General features: G+C 46.1%; 1 protein-coding gene across 1 annotated transcript in view; it reads left to right on the top strand.

Moving 5' to 3' along the window:
• The window catches only part of Syde2 (synapse defective Rho GTPase homolog 2), a 31,095-nt gene extending 9,090 nt beyond the window's left edge, over positions 1-22,005 (top strand). The window contains 6 exon segments of the mRNA XM_032897213.1: positions 1,271-1,939; positions 4,009-5,099; positions 7,225-7,351; positions 15,249-15,430; positions 17,159-17,390; positions 21,484-22,005. Coding sequence (XP_032753104.1) covers positions 1,271-1,939; positions 4,009-5,099; positions 7,225-7,351; positions 15,249-15,430; positions 17,159-17,390; positions 21,484-21,980 — 2,798 coding nt within the window. The 3' untranslated portion in view covers positions 21,981-22,005.
• Positions 22,006-22,108: the final 103 nt, after the last annotated feature.

Genomic DNA, 22,108 nt, shown 5'->3' with positions numbered 1-22,108 from the left:
CTTCTGCTGCAGAGGTCAGGGGATTCGGAGCTTCCTTGCTGCTTTCTCTCTCCTGCCTGGCATGAGGTAGTCGCTCACTGAGTAGATCGATGGCTTACATTGATTAAGCTGCTTGATTGGGTACAAGTTTAGGATTTAAAAGGAGAATGGCAGATTTACATTTTAAAGGATTTTTTTTTTCAGTAGATGGTTACTGAAAACCTTGATTATACATGGGCCTAATTTTTTGTTTGCTATTAAGCTTATCACTGCTATTAAACCACTATGCTTTATTTGCTGTGACAGAATGAATTAGTCATATATTCATTCAGGGTATCATAACATTGTAATGGCGTAATTTAAAAAACATGGTACAGTCTCAGATTTCCACAAAAATGAACTCTTGCTAGAGGTGTGCTTATCTTACTCACTGCCTCTCAACACAACTCTTTAGAGGCATAAACTTCTTTAGTTGCAAGCAATATAAGATCCTGGTAACAGTGTAGCACTGTATTGACACAGACGCAGATGTAAGCTCCGTGGATCACCGGAAAGGGCTGTTCTGTTCAGGGTTTATTTGTTCCTTAGATTTGTGACTTAATTAAAGTCTTTGGTTAGTTAAAATGTAAAGACTTTTATTAAAAATTAATCTCTATGAAAGAAAAAGAATGTTACTTACACTTGTCATGATATTTATGTCATGAGTTGGTAGTATTCGGATAGCAATTAAAAGTGTACTGCTGGGGCTGGAGAGATGGCTTAGCGGTTAAAAGCACCGACTGCTCTTCCAGAGGTCCTGAGTTCAATTCCCAGCAACCACATGGTGGCTCACAACCATCTGTAAAGAGATCCGATGCCCTCTTCTGGTGTATCTGAAGACAGCTACAGTGTACTCATATATAATAAATGAACAAATCTTTTTTTTTTAAGTGTACTGCTGAATAAAAAAATGTCCTTTAGGAACTTTCTAAAAATTATTTATATAAACATTTATACATACACACACACACACACACACACATATACACACACATGTTACATTATGGTAAGACTTGGGCTCTGTTGTATTTTACAGTAATAACAGTGCTAGCTTGTTTTTTTTTCTTAGAATTTCATAATATTGATGTACCCACTTGGATTTCTAAATTGAAATTACTTTTCGGTGGAAAAATTAGCTTTTGTGGTTTGGTTTTGATCAATGAATGTGATTGATGTCACTTTTATTTCTAAACATTTTAATACCTGGCCTCACAGTCTTTCTCTGTGTTCTCTCTTTTGTCCTCTGAAGCAGACTTATTCGAGAATGTCTGTGGGTCTCCACTGAAGAAACAAGACCCTGGAGGTGGAAGGGGTAACACTGAGCTTAGCGGTCACCAGGCCCTGAACAACATCACCGTTTCAAAGAAACGCAATTGGCTGTATCAGAGCCCTCTGAGGTCTCCCAGTCTGGACAGACATTATTCCTCCCTCTCCCCCGTGTCTCCGCCCAGGCATCGGCTCCCGCAGCCTTTCTGTAAACCCCACAGAGAACCCTGCACGCACGCGGTGTGTAACACTGCCGGTTCTCCGTCATCCAGAAACGGCTCTTCAGCCTTCAGTGAGGACGACGCCGATGACGAAGGAGAAATATGGTATAACCCCATCCCCGAGGACGACAGCCTGGGCATAGCACACGTCTTGAGTCTAGAGGAGGCAAACGCCGCTGCCCTGAAGCTCCCTGCCGTCCGTGTGAGCATGTTGTCTGCTAGAGACCTGGCGAAGGCAGAGACTCGTGGTGAAGACTTGCTGTGTCCTACCCAACACCGAGGTGACGCCCAGACCTCACAGTCTAATGGAATTAATTCTGTCGATTCCATTCATTCTACAGACATTGTGCAGCCATGCAGACAGAGGTTAGGACACAGGACACAGGAGAGCCTGACGGCAGAGGACAGCCCCGGGTTGAAATCTGCTTTTACAGGTAAGAGCGACCGGGCACCTGAGACTTCTTCCTTTCCAGGTCTTTGATAGTTCAACCCTGCATGTAGACGATGTCTGCTGTACGTGTCTTAGACTCTGTCCTCATCGAGTGAAGGCATCTCAGACCTGGAGAGAGATGGCTTAGCATTAAGAGAGCTGTTGGTCTTCCAGGGGATCTGGGTTTAGGTCCTAATCCCCACGTCATTTAACTCACAGTCACAGCCACCTACAACTCCAGCTCCCAGAACATCCGACACCTGCAGCTTGGTACATTCCTTTGTACATTTAATCATTTTTTATTTTAGACTTGCTTCTCGTAGCTGTTTTTGTGATTTGCTTGGTATAACTGTAATTTCGATGAAAACCGGATTTTACGTTTTTGAATTTTAAGAATCAAGGCAATTTCGCACTCACACAGGCCTGCGCGGGCACGCGCTGGTTCTCGTGTGTAAGTTGGGGCACACACATGCTGCAGACCTCACGAGGTCAAGGACGGCCTTGTGCGTCTGTCCCCATCTGCCTCCTTGTTTGAGGCAGGTCCCCTTTTATCAGTCACCTCTGAGTGTGCCACCCGCTTCCAGCTCCCGTCTCACGGCAGGAACACTGGCTGCGGACCACACCGGCACAGCCGACTTTACTTACCTTCTCAGGATTTGAACTCAGGTTCTCATGCTCATGCACCGGGCACTGCTCAGGAAACTGTCCCCTTAGCCCCACAATTTCTGTAGTAATAAAGTTCCCCCCCTGCAGTAGAGACTCTAACAAATGAAATATTTCACCTTACCAGTGAATGACAGTAGAAACTGTTCACCAACAGTTTATGAAAAGAAACGGAATATGGAATCCCTTAATAATATAGGAAAACCCAGAGCGGGTTTGGTATACTGGGTGGCTCTTCTAGGTTATAATAAGATGCTTTATTGGAGGGCTGTTTTGTGATTGGAGTGCAGGGGATGCTTTGTCCCATGCCTGTGCAAGTACTCCATTCTTTACTGGCTGTTGACTGGGAAAGCTCAGTCTACAGGCCTAGAATGACCGTTGTCCTATACACAGACAGTGTTGTCATTAGGGTACAGAGATGGGCTGAAGGGGACTTTCTGTTAGTGCTTTAAAGAAAGGTCATTCATCTGCTGATTCCGAACAAATGTGTGTTCACATTTTAACCCTGAAGCGGCTTTGCCAAGATTAGATCCCGGTTGGTGTTAAGATTTATTAGACCCTTACGTAAAGGGGTGGACAAAGCCTGAAAATTAAGTATTAATTAAATAATTGCTGCACTGCTTTTTAAAGGGAATCTCTAAAGAATTATTTATGTATGTGAGCGCGCTGTCGCTGTCTTCAGACACACCAGAAGAGGGCGTCGGATCCCATCACAGATGGTCCTGAGCCACCATGTGGTTGCTGGGAATTGAACTCAGGACACCTAGGGGAGCAGTCAGTGCTCTTAACTGCTGAGCCATCTCTCCAGACCTTAAAGTAAATTTTAACTTTCATACCCAGAACATATTTTTATTTTCTTTGGTTAATTTGAAAACTCACTGGGAACATGTACAAACTCAAAAGTTTGGCAGTTAGCAGAGCCTAGCGCTGTTTCACCAGAACCAGCCTACCAGGGAGTTTGGTTGGATATACAATATCCTAATCGACTTTTAGAACAAAGAAGGCCTCTTTGCTGCCCAAATCACAGATTCATTTGGTTTAAGTTGACAACCCTTGGCTTTAGAGGGTATAGATACTGAAGCAGTATTGTGATGTTCGAGTTCAGGTTCTGGTTGGAGGTACTGAGATATGGAGCCTTCTCTAGTTCCTCCAGAACTCACTATTTCAGGTTCTGCACTCGCTGCAAAAGGAAAAATGTACCAGGAGCCCGTGACCCTGCGTCCCGGGCTTCAGGACAGCAGGCGGGCAGGGTCACATCCTCTTACCAAAATCCATCTCTGTGCTGAGACCGAGGCCCGCTGAGCGACGTGGGTGTCTAGGTCCAGGTGAGAACCAGTTTGCTTACAGAGCAGGGATGCAACGGGAAGTCGTTCCCTCCTCTTCGTAACACCGTTCTTTCTGCTTTTTAAGGTCCCGGGATCTTAGTCTCTACAAATAGGACTGAACTGAGAGCTCTGGAGCCACCTTCTCCAAGCCCCAGCCCCGTGAAGAAAGGCGGCTCCATTACCTGGTCTTTACCAGACAAAATAAAATCTCCACGCACTGTGAGGAAACTCTCTATGAAAATGAAAAGGTTGCCCGAGTTCAGCCGGAAGCGGGGTGCCAGGGGAGCCTTGCACTACACCAACAGTCCAGACAGGACCCCTCCTTTGTCTAAGTGGAACTATGGAGAAGGTCCTCAGAGTGTTCTTCTGCCTTCCGGGAACCCAGCCAGCAACGTAATAAGCCGGTACCACCTTGATACCACCGTGTCCTCTCAACACAGCTACCAGAAGAAACCCCTCGGGAGCTCCAGGTATCCCTGTAAGGGTGGGTACCTCAGCGACGGAGACTCACCCGAACTTAGAACTAGATCTAGCAAGCATGGATCCGAGCACAGACTTGGGAAAGGGAGAGAAGCCGTTCCAAGTGGTTGCAGCAAAAACGAAATAGACGTCGGTGCCTTTAGACATTACAGCTTTGCGGATCAACCCAAGTGCTCCCAGTACATATCGGGACTCATGAGCGTGCACTTTTATGGAGCAGAGGGTTTAAAACCGCCCCGGATAGACTCCAAAGATGTCTTTTGTGCCATTCAGGTTGACTCGGTAAACAAAGCCAGGACAGCTCTGCTCACCTGTCGAACGACGTTCTTGGACATGGACCACACTTTCAACATAGAGATCGAAAATGCACAGCACTTGAAACTGGTGGTGTTCAGCTGGGAGCCCACTCCCAGGAGGAACCGCGTGTGCTGTCACGGCACGGTCATCCTGCCAGCTTTGTTCAGAGTGACAAGAACACATCAGCTGGCTGTCAAGCTGGAGCCCAGAGGGCTTATTTACGTCAAGGTGACCCTGATGGAACAGTGGGAGAATTCTCTCCACGGCCTGGATAAGAACCGAGAATCAGTGATGTTCGGAGTTGACATCCAAAAAGTTGTAGAGAAAGAAAACGCAGGCTTGATGGTGCCGCTGCTGATACAGAAATGTATCGTGGAGATTGAAAAGAGGGGCTGTCAGGTATTGTGCTGTCGGTCTGCTTTCTCCTTTTTCAATTGGTTGTTGGGTCTTGGGAAAAGGTATTCAAGGTAAGGCTAAGGGGGGAGGAAAAATATTTAGACATTTCCCCAGCCTTGCATTCCATCACCACCATCGCCACCATCATTGTTTTGGAGTGCGTTTCACGTCGTAGCTTTTGCTGCCGTGATTTGAGCGCGTGCTGCACTGTTCCACGGTTTATGTTGGGAGGCGTCTATTGCCCTTTCGTTCTGTTCTTGCCGTTTCACTGTGAAACTATTTGAGATTCAGACGAAGAGAGGGTGTGGCACGAGCACGCACTTCCTGAGATGCTCTCACGCCCACCGTTGGCCTTTGCTTCTGACAGGAAAGGTCACTGCAGGGATCACGCATGGCCTTTGTCAGCTCCAGTGTGTGACCATGACTCAAGGCGTCAGCCTCTGAAGTGAGGGCTACAGCCTAAGCTTCCTTTTTTTGATAAACGCGTTAAATTTTTACTTCTGTGTCTTTTAAAAAAAATCTGTGTTTGTGATTTGAGTCTTGGGGGATGAAATGTTTGATCAGCTTATTGTTTACTGTCGTACATCGTGCTTTAATCTGTCACAGGCCTTCAAATTCAGAGAAGTATGTGCTTCCTCCGTATAGGATTTTACAACACTTAAATGGGCTTATACCAAAGGGGCTGTCATAAAATTGGTTTCTCTTACTGTGGAAGCGTTTCCCTTGGTTCTGTTTAATATCTGGGCTTTATTTTCTTTGTCATGGATATAATCTCAAAAATGTAGCATAGCCTAAAACGTCAAACTTGGGTTAGCCATGGGTTTCTTTCCGTAAAGGGATCTATTTGCTGGGTTGGACCCTGACAGAGAAGTGGATTCTCCAGATTTTATATTTGCCAGCCATCTGGACTTTATTCTTAATTTTTTTATTTCATGTGCATGGGTGTTTTGCCTGCATGTATGTCTATGTACCATGTGTGTACCGCTGCCTGGGGTCTCACCGTGTGTTTTCTGAGATGGCGTGCTAGTTCTCACTTGCCGTTATCCATAGGAATGGCTCAGGACCACAGTCGTGACTTTGGACATGGGAGTTGTCTTTCTAGCACGTTCCCTGGTTTTCCTTATGTGTCTCTGACCCCCTTGCTGGTAGGAGCACTTTGCATGGCTATTCTCTGAAGCAGATTCAGACTTCTGACCGTGTTTCGGGTGCGCAGTCATCTAAGAACCTTGGGTGCCGCTTGCCCGCGTGACTGTCGCCGCAATCCTGTATCAGGCCTGCCTCTCTGCTCTTGGCAGTTGTTCAGTAATTTGGAGGAGAGGCGGTCATAAGTGAACCCGGACGTCTCCGTTGCCCTCCTCATTTTCTAGAGCTCTTAAAGGTTATATGGAGATCCCTAATTCAAGCTTTTGAGGGTTGGTCATGCCTTGTTATTGTGAAATAATTTTCTGTAGTTGTTCCTTTAACTCATGGTGACTGCTTCCTTAAATAACCTTTTGACTTGAGAGTACAGGTGACGACCCTTTATTCTCTGTAAATTTATCTCTTTCCCGCCTTCCCTCCCTCCCTGACTCCCGAAATCACACTCATGCAGGCCAGGCTGGCTTTGAATTTGCCATGCAGCTAAAGAGGATCTGAAATTCCTGACCTTCCCACTTCCACCTCCCGGGAGCTGGGCCCACAGACTTGTGTGCCCCCACACCGGGTTTATGCTCTACTGGGGATTGTGCCCAGTGTATCACCCTGCTGTCAGGGCTACATGCCCAGGTTGGCTTCCTCTCCCTGGATGTGTGTTGGACTCCTGAGGACTCAGTGACTAGAAGGGCTAGCAGTGCTCACCTGACAAGAGTGTCCATTGGAGGCTCCAGAGTGAGCACGGTCTGTGTAATTCTGCATGACTGTAACAGCAGGCTTCATTTTACCCTTAGTTTTGCTTACTTTATTACCTTTTCTTAAAATCCAAAATAGGCTTTATTTTCTTCCGTCACTATCACCGGTTAACTTGAGATTTCAGAAGCTGCGTTTGAGGCATTAGGATGACTGTAAGGTATTTTTGACTGTCAAGTTCACATGATTTACATTACACCGTTGTGTTCATTATCGCCTCCGTAACGTGGCGTTTTGTTCCTAGGTTGTAGGCCTGTATCGATTGTGTGGTTCAGCAGCTGTGAAGAAAGAGCTTCGAGAGGCTTTTGAGAAGGACAGCAAAACTGTCGGTCTGTGTGAAGACCAGTACCCAGATATAAATGTAATAACAGGTAAAACACGGGCCTTATTTTGTGTTCCCCTGTAGGAAAGAATGTGGAGGTACTCTTTTATAACCTGTGTCTGCTTTGCTGTTGTTCTGAAGTCTTTTTTAAAGATTTATTTATTTATTTATCATATATGAGTACAATGTCACTGTCTTCAGACACACCAGAAGAGGGCATCAGATCTCATTACAGATGGTTGTGAGCCACCATGTGGTTGCTGGGATTAGAACTCAGGACCTCTGGAAGAGCAGTCAGTGCTCTTAACTGCTGAGCCATCTCTCTAGTCCTGTTCTGAAGTCTTTTTCCTTCATAAACCACTGACTGTCATTTTCTGAGGGGGGTATTAAAAATGGAGCTCAATCCCTGAAGAGCCAACAAATGATGGGGAGGTAAGACCTGATTATTTCACTGAAGCAGACCCGCGTCTACAGGAGAGAAGCAACAGGCCACAGGAGTCCGCCTGACGGGCCTCAGGTGGCTGATGGGAAGCAAGGGACTTAACCGATTAAAGAACTTAGATACTTAGCTAGGCAGAGGGATCCAGTAAGGATTTTTGAGTAGCAGACTGGAGTCGATAAAGGCTATTTTGAGGCACATTAATTGTACTTGACAGACTGAAGAGAAGAGAGGGAGAAAGTCGGGGAACCTTGGAGATCTCGGGGGTGAGGGGGTCTGGAGGCAAACACACATTCAAGGGAAAGTTCTCATCTGCTGCTGAGGAAAAGCAGGAGTGGGAATTGGGGCGTCCCTCTCTTCTCCCCTGAGACAAGGCCTCAGTAGGTACCTCAAACTGGCATCAGATTTGCAATCCTCTTGCCTCAGCTGCCCAAGAGGTGGGGTTATGGGTCTGCACCAGCATACCCAGCACGAGGAGACTTATGTGTCTTGGCGGTGACTGTAACCCCACATAGGGAACAGTACTAACAGCTGTGAGGTACTGAAAATGGAGGCTTGAGAGTAAGTGTCATAGAGAATTCAGTCCTTGGATGGTCCACAAAAGCATAAAAATACAAGAACCGTGGCAGTCTCCAAACTCTGGGGGAAGAACCTTGGAAAGTTATTTAGAGGAGGAGTCCAAGTTTGGGAAACCAGAGCCAGCAGAGATTACAGTGTGGCAGCACTGCCGTGTGTGTGTGTGTGTGTGTGTGTGTGTGTGTGTGTGTGTGTGTGTGTTAGTCTGCGGGGAAATTGCTTGTAACCTTACCGACAGTCTGCCCAGTCTGATTCTTTACTGTCTTAGGGTTTTACTGCGGTGAACAGACACCATGACCAATGCAAGTCTTATGAAAGACAACATTTAACTGAGGCTGGCTTACAGGTTCAGAGGTTCAGTCCATTATCATCAAGTTAGGAACATGGCATCGTCCAGGCAGGCATGGTGCAGGAGGAGCTGAGAGTTCTACATCTTCATCTGAAGGCTGCTCATGGAAGACTGGCTTCCAGGCAGCTAAAGTGAGGGTCTGATAGTCCACGCCCACAGTGACACACATGCTCTTACAAGGCCACACCTCCTAATAGTGCCACTCCCTGGGCCAAGCATATGCAAACCATCACATTTACTTACCATTCCTTGTGTCTTTACTTTTTAATTACTAACGTTTGGGGGCCAATTCAGACTCCGAATACCACGAGATACATCCATTCCATGGCACCTGCTTTTCTTAGTTATCAGCACCTGACCAAACTTGTCTTCTGTCCCCTCTTTGATCCTCTCTAAACCATGATTATTGAGAAATGAACTGCAGACATCGAACCTTCTCATCTCTAGGTGCACGGTGGGATTCCTCTGCCTCAGCGTGCTTTGGCAGCTTTGTCTTTGCTGAAAATGTCATCCAACGTCTTCTCTGTCTTAACCTGCAGATGTTTAACTCTCCTAGTTTGTTTCCTTAGGTTAATTTTAGGTGCGGGTTTAAGGAAAGTTCGTTTCTCTGAAGAGATGGTGTACTGTGATCCTTACTTTTAGAATTGTGGCTTTAGGAGTAGTTGAGGTTTTGGTTTTGAGTGACTTACATAGAGTGCTTACTGTCTGTTGTCTTGAATGAATGATGTGACTTTGATCTCAAGCAGTTTACTAAGAGAAAGCAAACCGAGGAATTGAGACAGGAACTCACTCTGTAGCTCTGGCTGTCCTGGAACCCACTGTAGGTAGACCAAGCTGGCCTCAAAGTCACAGAGATCCTCCTGCCTCTGGCTCATATAAAATTTTAACAACTCGGAAACCTTTACGTTTTTGGTAAGGGGCAGCTTATTACTTTAAAAAACGAGAAAGCACGTGACTTGCAAAATTAGCAAAGGATTCACTCTAAGAATTCATTAAAGGAAAGTTTTATAGATTACCTATTTCTAGGAAAGTATAAACAAAAGTGAACGCTTGTCTCAGCTTAGCTTGGACAAAAACGCGTTGCCTCCTCGTGCTCAGGTCCTGGGGGTGGGAGGTGTGATCTGGGTTGGCTGTTTTGTTTAAGAACGGATCCTCGCCCTCGGAGACTTGCAGTGTTTGTAGACATGATCATGGGTTAGTGAAGGTCTGCTGTGTGGCCTCCTTTTCTAAACAGGAGAGTTGGAAGCCACAGACGGGATGGTTCTTGCCTCTGTGATTTGCACTGATCCATTTCAGTAAAGCGATTTTTTTCAAAAGAGTTTGAAGCTGCTTTCTTTCTTGATTAAAAACACAATTAAAGGCAATGAAAGGATTTGTCTGAGAAGCAGCATTGGAATTGGGATTCCACACAGGGGCTGAGAGAGAGAGAGAAAGAGAGAGACAGAGAGACAGAGAGAGACAAAGAAAGACAAACAGACAGAGACAGACAGAGGGGGAAAGAGAGACAGAGATAGACTTTAGCATCTAGACAACCTGTTTGGAACACTAGAGTCTTAGTTCCTTACCACCCCAAGTGGTTTACTGATAGAGACGGAAGAAAGTCATGAAATAGCTCAGTCCGGCCTCCGATTTACAATCCCGCATCAGCCTCCCACGTGCTGGGATTGCAAGTGCCTGCGAGTGTCTTGGTGCCCAGTGACCTTCACGTCACCTTTGCTGTGGCGACTCACTCTTAAGGTCTAACCTGATTTTGTCATCCGGAACCTATTTGCGGCCAACTGACCGAATTCCAGATCCTTCTGGTCCTTGGGGCGTTCTCTTTTGTTTTCCAGTTGCTCTTTCCGTCTGAGTCTCCTTGAGCTTCTGTTTCCTTGCTGCTTTCTCCTAAGTCCTCACTGTTACCGTATTCTTTTCCCTGGTTCGTTATTTCAGCCACTTACACTCAGTGCCCTGAGCGTCCTTCCTTTGGGAAGACCAATGCCTGCGATTAGTCTTACACAACAGCTTGATTGAGGCATAATTGCCATAAAATAAAATGCATGTATGTAGAGTATGCAGCTGGGCGTTTTCATACGGGTTTGCACTGTGAAATCATAGCCACAGTGAGTATAAAGGATCCAAGTGGCACTTATGTCCTTTGTGGTCCCTCCTACCTGTCCCCTCACCTCCCTCGCCCCCCAGTCTCAGGCAGCCATAGATCTTTCTATTGCTATAAGTTGATTCTTCATTTTCTAGAACTTGGGAATTCACCTTTTTTTATAAGCAAACAGAAGTACATGGTTTTATTTACTGGTGAAATTCCCTCACGTTATTGCAAGTGTCTGACCTGTTTTCCTTTTTAATGCCAGGCAGTGTTCCACTCTGGATAGAGTGGATATAATGTTGATGGGTCCATTCATCTCTTAACCAGCATTTACTTTGTTTCCAGTTTGGGGCTGTTACAAATAAAGCCACTGAATATCCATAAGCACATGGTAGTCAGCACATGCATGTCTAGTGCTGTGGAAGTCTGCATTACACAGTGAGACTTTAGATTTTCAGATACCGTTGGATTGGAGATATCCCTTGAAACAAAGTGTTCAGACGTGGAGCTTAGAGCATGGTTGAATTATGAGGGCTGTGGATCAGTCAATGGATTAACCCACTGCTGGGTTTATAATTTGACATCCTCTTTGGGAGATGGTAGAAAAATGGAAGGTCTGACCAACAGTGTCACTGGTATGTGACGTTTAAGGTTGCACTTTGTCCCTGATCTCTCTCACTCTCTCGCCGTCCCAACAGCTGTACCACAGATACAGCCATGGAGCCAGCCAGCCGTGAATGGAAACCTCCAACATCATGAGGCAGATTAACCTCTTTTTTAAAACATCACTTGTCTCAGGCTGGACATGGAGGTGCACACCTTAGCCCCGCTCTTGGGAGGAAGGGGCAGGCAGATCTTTTGAGTTTGAGGACAGCGTGGGCTACACACAGAAACCCTGTCTGGGGGAAAATGGCTGTTGTATCTGAGGCCCTGTTTACCCCAAGATCATGAAAATTTTCACCATTTTCTTCAGATAATTTTATGATTTTACTTCTTACACTTAAAATTAAGTTTTGTGCATTTTTCTAAGGAGTTTTATTAGTCTTTAGTCAGTGGGTATCTGCTTGTCTTAGTTTCTCTTGAGTCTTTTTTTCCCCCTACTGTGTTTGGCTGTTTTCTCTATCTACTATTTATTTTGTCTCATATATTAGTGGTTTGCTTGCATGTGTGTATGTGCATGGTGTGCACGTGTGATGTGCACTATGTGCATGTGTGATGTGCACCATGTGCATGTGTGTAGGGGCACCGTGTGCATGTGTGCATGCGTGACTCCTGCTGAGGTCAGAGGAGGGCATTGGAGTCCTGGAACTAGAGTCCAGACGCTTTGAGGTGGACTGACCCCTGGTCCTCTGCAAGAGTGGCTTGTAACGCCCCGAGCCATGTCTCCAGACCCCAATGACTGACTGTGGGCTCCCATTACTGGTCTGCCAGGCTGAACGTCTTGATGCCTGTGGTATCACACGCATGAAGCTCAGCCGGAAAATTTGAAATTGGCAGGTTTAGCCTCTCCCATTTTCCTTCCCAGGACTTTTAGGCTGTTTGAATTTCCTAGGTATAATTTTTGGGATCAGTTGTTTATAAGTTTATAAGTTCGTGTGACAAAGCTGGGTTTCATTTTTCCTTTTGTTTGGTGATAATGGTGATCAAATTCACGGCTTACGCATATGAAGTAAGCCGTCTACCATTGCGTTACACCCCCAGCTCTGAGCTGGGATTTGGTAGGCTCTGCATTGATTCTATAATCAATTTAGGGTGTGTGGTTATCTTCACAATGTTATCTTCTGGTGTAGAAACATGGGATACAGTTGTTTGTTCTTTTCTAGACTGTCCGTTTTCTGAGTAAAACCTCACACCTGTGTAGTTTCCAAGTATTTAATTCTTTGTGGTGCTGATGTGTTGGGATTGCTTTTTTCTTTCTCTCACATCCCTCTGCCCACCACTCCTCCTCCCTCTCCCTTTGTCCTCCACCCCTTATTCTCCAGCGTCTACCTAGCCTCTTGGTCTCTCCGGGCCTCACCGGTGCACCTGCTGCCCCTGTCTCCTTACTTCCCTTAGGATGGAGCAGCGCCCTCGACCAGGCTGCCAGTGTTATTCCCGTCCTTCCCGTTTGCCCTCAGTGTTGGATACAAACGATCTTCCAGACATCTTGAAGTGATTCCACTCCTTTCTGTTTTCTCAGGAGTCTCTGCTTTCTGCTCTGGGGACCTCCCCAGGTGATTACGGGCCCTCTCTCCTGGGCCTTGGAGACCTTTCTGCTGTGTTCTTTCATGCCCATTCAAATCCCGACGGGCTCTCTGACTGGCCTTTGTTGCTTGTGACTGCTTGTCCTTATCTCTCATTGCCTCTGAGTCATTGTCTCTTACTGCTAGCTACAAAAAGCCTCTGCCGTAGACTCACGGAGGAATTTGTTTATAAATACAGGGCCCTGGCAAGGGATCGCGGAACGGACCAGAACGGAACGGTCCGTTCCCCAGGGTATTTATGACCATTCTTATTAACCTGGTTATTACTGCACACCATTGGATACCTGAAGCTCTGTCTTGACACAGCTTACCCCATCTGTCTTCCTGGGCAACATCCATGCCTTTCTCCTCATCCTGACACCACACTTTCTCGCCACATGGCATCTTTTATTTCTCTTCCTTAGTCGTGTTTGAGAGCGCTCTTCCCTTTGGAGTTACTTCCTAGTCATCTCTTGTCTCTGCTTATTGCTTCCCGAGTCGCCTGCCTGCTTGTCTGCCTGTGTCTGTCTGTCTGTGGCTGTCTGTCTCTGTCTGTTTGCCCCCCCCCATACACACACACACTTGGGGGTAGGAGACAGGGCCCCTGTTATCAGGCCATCATGGAATTTGCTGTGTAACAGAAGATGACCTTCAATTCAGACCGCTAGGCTTACACCTGAGCAACAGCCGTCTTTCAGCTGCTCATCCTCAGGCCCCGCCCTTTGCTCGTGTCCTCCTGAGCCTCCAAGTTTTGTAGGGAGCAAACCCACCTGTCCCGTAGACAATCTTCTTCCTATCTGCTAGGCTGTAGTTCCTCCCGTGTCCCCATTTCAAGCAGCATCTTCAAGACTCAGTTGGATCGTAAAGCCCAAACGAAATCTGGCAAAGAATCGTGTTCCACCTTCTCCAATTCTGCTGAATCACAGATGCTTTTGAAAATGAACTCCTTAGAGCTAGTATTCAGCAGGCTTCTCTTTTGTAGTGACCAGTGTGCCTTTAGCTCTTGACCTTTGGCTTTTTTGTTTGTTTGTTTGTTTTGCTTTGTTTTCCCGTTTTTGTGTGGGTTTGTTTTGTTTTGGTTTTGGTTTTTGACACAGGGTTTCTAAGTGTAACAGCTCTGGCTGTCCCGGAACTCACTCTGTAGAGCAGGCTGTCCTCGAACTCACAGAAATCCGTCTCCTCCGTGCTGGGGTTAAAGACATTCTGCACTGTGCCCAGCCACTTTTGCTTTAGTTTGCTTGGTGTGAGGAGTGATCTTTCTCCTTTCGTATGACAGCGTAGCACTGGAGTAATGATCTTGTGTGTCTGTTTAAGATACATGTGTAGCGTTCTCCCGGAGAGTCATTGATGTCCCTTTGTGATTTACAAAGGCTTTGGACTGATAGTTGCCTTTCAGTGTCCCTTAAAAACCTTGACGTTCAAAATCTGGGTAACTTAATAGCTTACAGCCAGCGTTTGTATCTCTTCCTAACTTATATGTGCAGGGGCTTCACACAGGGGCAGGAGCCCACAGGGCTTATGGATCAAGAACGGCTTTCATCACGACTTCGCAAAACCATGGACATTGTGTCTGCATCTCAGCATGCTCCGAAACAAAGTCAGTTACTCAGGCAACGTACAGGACCATAAACCGTCAGTGTTTTGTGACAGTACCGTTCACGTTGCCATTTAAACTGTTTTTCAGTGTTGATGTTCACTGCCATAATGCTCATGGTTTGTTTGTTTTGTTTTTTTTTCCATCTTTATTTTTTTTTTTTTTCCGGAGCTGGGGACTGAACCTAGGGCCTTGCGCTTGCTAGGCAAGCGCTCTACCACTGAGCTAAATCCCCAACCCCTTTTTCCATCTTTATTAACTTGAGTATTTCTTATTTACATTTCGATTGTTATTCCCCTTCCCGGTTTCCTGGCCAACATTCCCCTAATTCCTCCCCTTCCCCTTCTCTATGGGTGTTCCCTACCCATCCTCCGCCCATTACCACCCTCCCACCAACAATCACTTTCACTGGGGGTTCAGTCTTGGCAGGACCAAGGGCTTCCCCTTCCACTGGTGCTCTTACTAGGCTATTCATTGCTACCTATGAGGTCGGAGTCCAGGGTCAGTCCATGTATAGTCTTTAGGTAGTGGCTTAGTCCCTGGAAGCTCTGGTTGGTTGGCATTGTTGTTCATATGGGGTCTCGAGCCCCTTCAAGCTCTTCCAGTTCTTTCTAAGATTCGAGTCCGCTGTGCTTACTGCCCTGCGCAGACCCGTCACTCCTGTCTCCGGTCTAATTCCACAGGTGTTCTGAAGGACTACCTGAGAGAACTCCCTTCTCCCCTAATAACGAAGCAGCTGTACCAGGCCGTGTTAGACGCCATGGTGAAGAGTCCTTTGAAAATGTCGTCGAATGGCTGTGAGAACGAGTCCAGTGACTCCTGGTTTACTGTCGACCTACTGAACTGCCTGCCAGACGTCGAGAAGGCAAGTCCGCTCCACAGAGGTCTTTGCCGAGACCTAGCGCACGTGTTAGCCGTGTAGCTCCGTCAGCACCGTCTCTCAGGACTCGTGGTGCCATTTGTGGCAGGCGGGTTCTGTCTCTGCCTTAACTGCTTCCTAGATGTCTCTGGGAATCAGTTTCCTGTTTTCTGTGTGTAACTTTAGCCCAGGCATGAATGTGCCTTCTAAGTTCTGCTTTACAGGTAGATTTTACCTCATTTTGTGTGTATGTACGAGGGCCCGAATGTGTGCTTGTGCACCACATGCATGTCTGGTGCCCACAGCAGTCAGAGGAGGGTGCCAGACCTCCTGGAGCTGGAGTTAACGGCCATCGTGACCTGCTTGATAGAAGTGCCAGGAACTGACCCCTTGTTTGCTGCAAGAGCGGCCAACACTCTTAATTAACCATTAAGCCATCGCTCCAGCCCGTAATTATCAGTTTTAAATTCACATCCTATTGTTTAGTATAATTTATAAAGAAATTGTTTAATTTATAAATTATATTTATAAATTTGTTTATAAATACAATTTACAGAGCTTATTTCTTAAGACGATGATAAAATATACTACTTCAAAAAAAATCAATCTTTTACATAGGTGCTTAAAACTTTTTCAGCCAACTCCCTTTATTTCTTTATTATTATTATTATTATTTTTTAGCTTTTAATCTTCTTTCATACATTACGTCCCTCCCAGTTCCCCTCCTCCCACTCCTCCCAGTCCCTTCCCTGCTTCCCCTCTCTCCCAGATTAACTCCTTCTTGGTTGTTCTTCGAAGAGCAGAGCAGGCCTCCCAGGGATACCCACCAAAGAGACCTAACAAGATACAGGGAGCACACAGAACCCCCTTATCACAACTGAATGTGGCAGCCCAGTAAGAGGAAAAGGGTCGCCAGCGCAGTCAAGAGAGTCAGTCACCCCACTCCACTCATCGTTGGGAGTCCCACAGGGACACCAGGTTACACAACTGTAAGAGACAGGCAGAGAGCCTAGCTCAGACCCAGGCAGGCTGCTTGCTTGTTGCTTCCACTTCAGTCTCTCCCGTGAGCCCTGCTTAGTTGATTTTGTGGGCTGTCTCTCATGGTGTCTTTGACCCCTCCGGCTCCTACAATCCTTCCTCCTCTTCTGTTGGGTTCCCTTGGCCCCACCTAGTGCCAACATCCTTTATTAATTAAGGATTTAGAACAGCATTCTAAGGGGGGCAGTGTGTGTGTGTGTGTGTGTGTCTGTCTGTCTGTCTGTGATAGGGTTGGTTTCTCTCTAAAACTCTCTCTGTAGACCAAGCTGGCCTCGAACTCAAGCAGTCTACCTGCCTCTGTGTCTGGAGTGCTGGGATGGGGTTATATTTCCCCCCTTTCATAGTTTTATCTGCTTAAAATATCTATTAGTTAAAAAGCGTGACGGGAAGACAGGAGAAGCGTGCTGACCTTCGAAAGCCATCCTTTCCTGGAGGATCACCACAGTTGCGGCCTAAGCCCTAACCTCAGGCTGCCTAGTGTAGCAGTCCCCACTTGAAACCCATGGTATTTAACATGGCTTCCCGTGGCCACAGCTGTTGTTAACACTTTGGAGAGGGAAGAGGAGGGAGCTGATGGGAGATGTAATTCCTAAGGAGGCCAGTGGAATTTAGAATATATTGCTAAGTATTTTATTTATATAGACGATAGTAAGACATTTAGACTTACTGGATTAATTCATGTTTCGGCATACTCAGGCAACCCTAAAGATGTTGTTAGATCATCTGAAACTGGTGGCTTCTTACCACGAAGTGAACAAGATGACCTGCCAGAATTTGGCCGTGTGCTTTGGACCAGTGTTGCTTAATCAGAGGCAAGAGACGTCGACCCACAACAACAGAGTCTTCTCCGATTCTGAAGAGCTTGCGAGTGCTTTGGACTTTAAGAAGCACATCGAAGTTCTTCACTACTTGCTCCAACTCTGGCCAGGTAAGGGATTCTCTGGAGAACATTTCTTGAACAGCTGTGGGACATGTGGATTAGCTAATGATTAAAGTGCCCAGATGTGACTGGAGAAACAAAAAAAAAATCTAGATTTTTGCATTTTCAGTACTGAGGAATTAACACCTGCTCTGAATTGTGTGATGTTTACATTTTGTGTTTGCACGTAACGTTGTAGACATTTGAGCCATCGTGTATATGTGTGTATTAAAAGCTGGCTCAAAATGCTAGTTGTTCCCTTAGGGCACTGTGACCTTGGGAAGCTCTTTGTAACTGTAGACGTTACTGTGTTCCATCTTGGAGTTTATAGACTTTGTGTGAAAATTAAGTACCAAGGTGTCCTGAAGGCCATCAGCACAGGCTATAGCACGTAATATTCAATTTCTCACCTTTATTTAGTTAATTTGTTTTGAAGCGGATTCATTTCCTTTTTTAAGCCTATTCTTTTTGTATTTTTAAATATTTATCTTATTTTTATTTATGTGGTGTGCTTGTGCATGTGGGAGCCCGAGAAGGCCAGAAGATGGCATTGGGTCCCCTGCAACAGGAGTTAAACAGGCCATTGTGAACGACCAAGATGTGGATCCTCTGGAAAAGCAGCAAATGCTCTTAACCACCAAGTCATCTCCAGCCCACGCTCCTTCTTTCATACAGAATTACTGTTCTAATGGCTACTCTTAAAATCGCTTCAGCTCACGCTGGCTGGCAGTTACCTTTGATATTTTGGTCTTAAAAGTTTGTTGGCACGGCACTGAGGAGATGACTCGGCGGTTAGAGCACTAGCCGTTCTTCCAGAGGTTCGGTTCCCAGCACCCACCTGTCACTCACACTGTCAAGAACTCTGGTACCAGGGACTCTGAAATCCTCTCCTCAGCTCCACAGGCACCAGGTGTGCACAGGGTGCACAGACACGCATGCAGACACACGCACACAGTAAAAGGATTTATTGTTTGGTTTTTTACTTATACGCATGTGGGTGTGGATAAGAATTGTGCATTTGAGGTCAGAGGACAGCGTCTCTCCTTCCTCCTTGTGGGCCCAGTGGATGGAGCTCAGGTCCTCACCTTGTGCAATGATCTGGTTACTCACAGGCCCCACCCCTACCTGTGTGGTAACCACACATATATAAACTTAAACCCATTTATCGTTGGCTACATTTGAGTTAGCTAAGATTTATGTTGAATGTGTGTTTTGCTTGCACATCTGTCTGTCTGCATCTCACTTGTGTGCATCTCTGTGGGAGCCAGAAGACCGTGTCACATCCCCTGCTCTTGGGACCGCAGACAGTTGCTGGCAGCCGCCTGGGTGCTGGGGATTGAACCTGGGCGCATGCAGGAGCGGGCGGCACCCGTAACCTCTGCGCTGCCTCTCCAGCCCATCGACGGTATTTAATGGTGACTTACACCACCGTCTCGTGTTCAGCATCTTATTCCAGAGACTTTTGTTGCTGGTTGTAATAATAACCTTTTTCTATAACCTGTTATTTTCCTAGACAAAAGACAGAACCGGGCGGAGGATGAGAGGAAACAATGGTTTCCCCCTCTAAATTGCCTGCTGTGGATTTTAGGAAAGGCAGACATCGTGTAAATAAGGCACAGTGGCTACGGGGCATGTGAAACCTAGGAATGGCCGGGGGGGAGCCATTGCGGCTCAGGCCTTCCACAGAGGGGCAGAGCTAGCTTTTCTTTAGAGATTGCCCTCCACTCTGGGCTATCAAGAGTCTCCAGCAGCTTCCTCCTTCTCTCTTTTTCTGTACATTTTGCTTTTATGGTACTTTGGCTCTCCCACCCTGCTTCCCCTGAATTTGGGGGCAGGAAGATAATTCGCTTTGAGATTTCTCTAGAGTCCTGTCTTCTGAGTTAGATGATATATTAGTGAAGTCTGCCGCTCCCTGCCCTGGTCATCCAGGGCGCAGCAGGCCCTGCGCTTCTCTGCCAGTGACCTTGCAGTCAGATAAGGGAGGGGTCCCGGCACAGTAGAAGCCTTCAGGCTTTCAGTCTTCTCTTTACGGGTTTGGTGTTTGGGGCTTTTAAAAAACGATGGTTTCTGCCATTGAAAAGAGTACTGGGTGGTGTTGTGAGGCCAGTCTTTCCCTTCCAGAGGCAGAGGTAGAGTTAAAGTTGTTGCTAGTCTACATTCTCCACGACAAATACATTTGGGGCAGGGCCTCCTATTTCCGACAAGGTTATAAAGTTTGTGAGGTCATAGATGCTATTTATCATTCTCAGGTCTTGGCAGAGCGCTTCCAGTCACCTAATATAGTTCTATTAAGTAAAGGTAAGATTCTGCTGGCCCAAATCATAGGGAGAAGTTAAGTTTCTTAGTACCTACTGCCCTCTGACACGTTTCCAGAGCTGTAGTTGTCTGCGTTTTCCCTTCATTCTCTTGAAAACCAGCCCGTCAGCAGCGTAGGGAAAGGAGAGCTTCTCCTTCAAGGCCAAGATCCGCCGTTTCCCTTACAGGTTTATAGGAAAATGTCCCAGTGTCAGTAGTTTTAAAAGACGGTGACATGGATATTTCAGAAATTTGAGTTTTTAGTTTAACGTAAAATGATTTAATCGGTTTCCTGAGTGTTCTTTCAAGACACCGTAAGAGTGGAGTTTGAATAGAGTCCTGACTGAGCCAAAGGAAGATAGGTTCCCCCCAGACTGCTGGTGTGCCGCGGATTCCCTGACAAACCTTCAGGCCCAATGGGAATAGCGCTGAGGATGACGGGAAGAAATCGAGGGAGCGGCAAGATGATAAGGTCACATGACCTCTCTGTCCTCTCCTGGTACCAGGCACATAGCTGGTACACGATGTATACGTGCAGGCACAACACTCATACACAAAATAAGTCTTAGAAATGTAATAAATAGAAATGTTTAAGAAACATACAGTATTCGGAGTCTAAAATAAAAGTTGAAATATAGCTGTAAATAAAATGTCTTTGTAAAATGTTGGGAAATATTAAGTCTGGAAAACCGTGGATCCTTTAAGTTGTTTTGGTTTTTTTGGTTTTTTTTTTCTTTTTTCTTTTTTCTTTTTTTTTCGGAGCTGGGGACCGAACCCAGGGCCTTGCGCTTGCAAGGCAAGCGCTCTACCACTGAGCTAAATCCCCAACTCCTTTAAGTTGTTTTCTTTTGTAAATAAACCTTCATTCTGTGTTGCAACATCGATGTTACCACTGACTGTTACCCTTATCTCAGTGAAGGACTGTACGGGAAAGCGGAACAGAATAAACAAGCAGAGAAGAGATAGATAATGTGGGGAATCTTTAATAACTACAGCTTGGCATCCTACAGTCTATTTTATACGAAGAACCGTAGACAAATAATCTGTTCTAAGCCTTGTTTTGTAAGAAGACCCCCTGGGCCTATTGTCTTCTGTTGGGCCAGTACGATGTAGGCAGATAGAATGGGGCAGCTTGTCTCAGAGGAAAATAGTTTAAACACGAGGAATGTTGATTTGAGGTTGTTAAAATCTCGAACTGGAGTTGGAAAATAAAATATCTGTGCTATTTCCAGGCCAAAAACGAAGACTGTTAGTAGCTAACGCTGTATGACCCTCAGGTAACTGCTGGCCAGGCCCAGTATTCATGCGTTTTTATCAGAGTGGAAGCTGGGCTGCTTGGTAAATGGTGACACACTGCTAACTACTGTCAAGAGGCCCACTAAGGTCAGAGCTAGAGTGACCACTTTAGATGCCTTTGCCTCGGCTAGATGTCTGTACAAAGGGACCTCTTATTCCCCGCTGTTTACACACCGTGCCTTGCCTGCTTTTTCGCTGTAGTCTTTAATGTGAGAGAAGCTACTCGCTTAGAATTACAGCTAGACAGCAATTAACTTGCACAGAGAATTAATCAACGTTGGGAGTTTTATGGGGGATGTTATTATTTAGCATGAAGTAGCACCACCGAACGTTGTACTGCGTGGTACGCCTAATCCTAATTATACGTGGCAGTAGAAGAATTACCATGGGACCTTTCAGTAGAACGCATGTCTCTGTCACACGCATGTTTGTAGTTGATTATCAAATGGCTTCATTGTCTGCTCTGTCTTCTTAAGGCTGTCACTAAAGTACATGCATTGTTCACTTCTAGTGCAGCGTCTAACCGTCAAGGAACCCAGAGACAGTTTGTGCCTGGAGCAGTCGTCTTCTCTGAATTACTTGAGGCGAAAGAAAGAGCGACCGTGTGTGTTGAATCTGAGCGGTTCAGATTCATCAGGGGTGCTGAGGCCACGGCAGGCCCGACTGGATAGCCCACTCAGTAACCGCTACGCAGGGGACTGGAGCAGCTGTGGGGAGAGCTACTCTTCAAGTACAACAGAAAGTTTCAAGGATTTGGATTATGATGACGTTCCCTTAGAAGATGGAGACGGTAGAGACTACGGCAAAATGGATGGAGCAGACGGCGTGACTGAGACACGAGTCCCTGTATCAGGAGGGTGCACGTTTCAGACGTACTTGACGGTGCAGACCATCGAGTCCACAGTGGATCAGAGAGCTAACCTCAGAGATCTGCAAGAGAGCATTGACACTTTGATTGGCAATCTGGAACGTGAGCTCAGCAAAAACAAGCTGAATATGAGTGTTTGAGGCGGAGGGGTTGTTTGATTTGTGATGATGTCGTCATGTTTCATGTCAAGCCTTCTTCCTTACACACACACACACACACACACACACACACACACACACACACACACAGTGTTGGAACCTTAAGTTAA

This window comes from Rattus rattus, chromosome 3 (genome assembly GCF_011064425.1).
Source record: "Rattus rattus isolate New Zealand chromosome 3, Rrattus_CSIRO_v1, whole genome shotgun sequence".
In the NCBI taxonomy this organism is placed as follows: domain Eukaryota; kingdom Metazoa; phylum Chordata; class Mammalia; order Rodentia; family Muridae; genus Rattus; species Rattus rattus.
The sequence above is the reverse complement of the archived record's forward strand: the minus strand, read 5'-3'. Positions and strand labels throughout refer to the sequence as shown.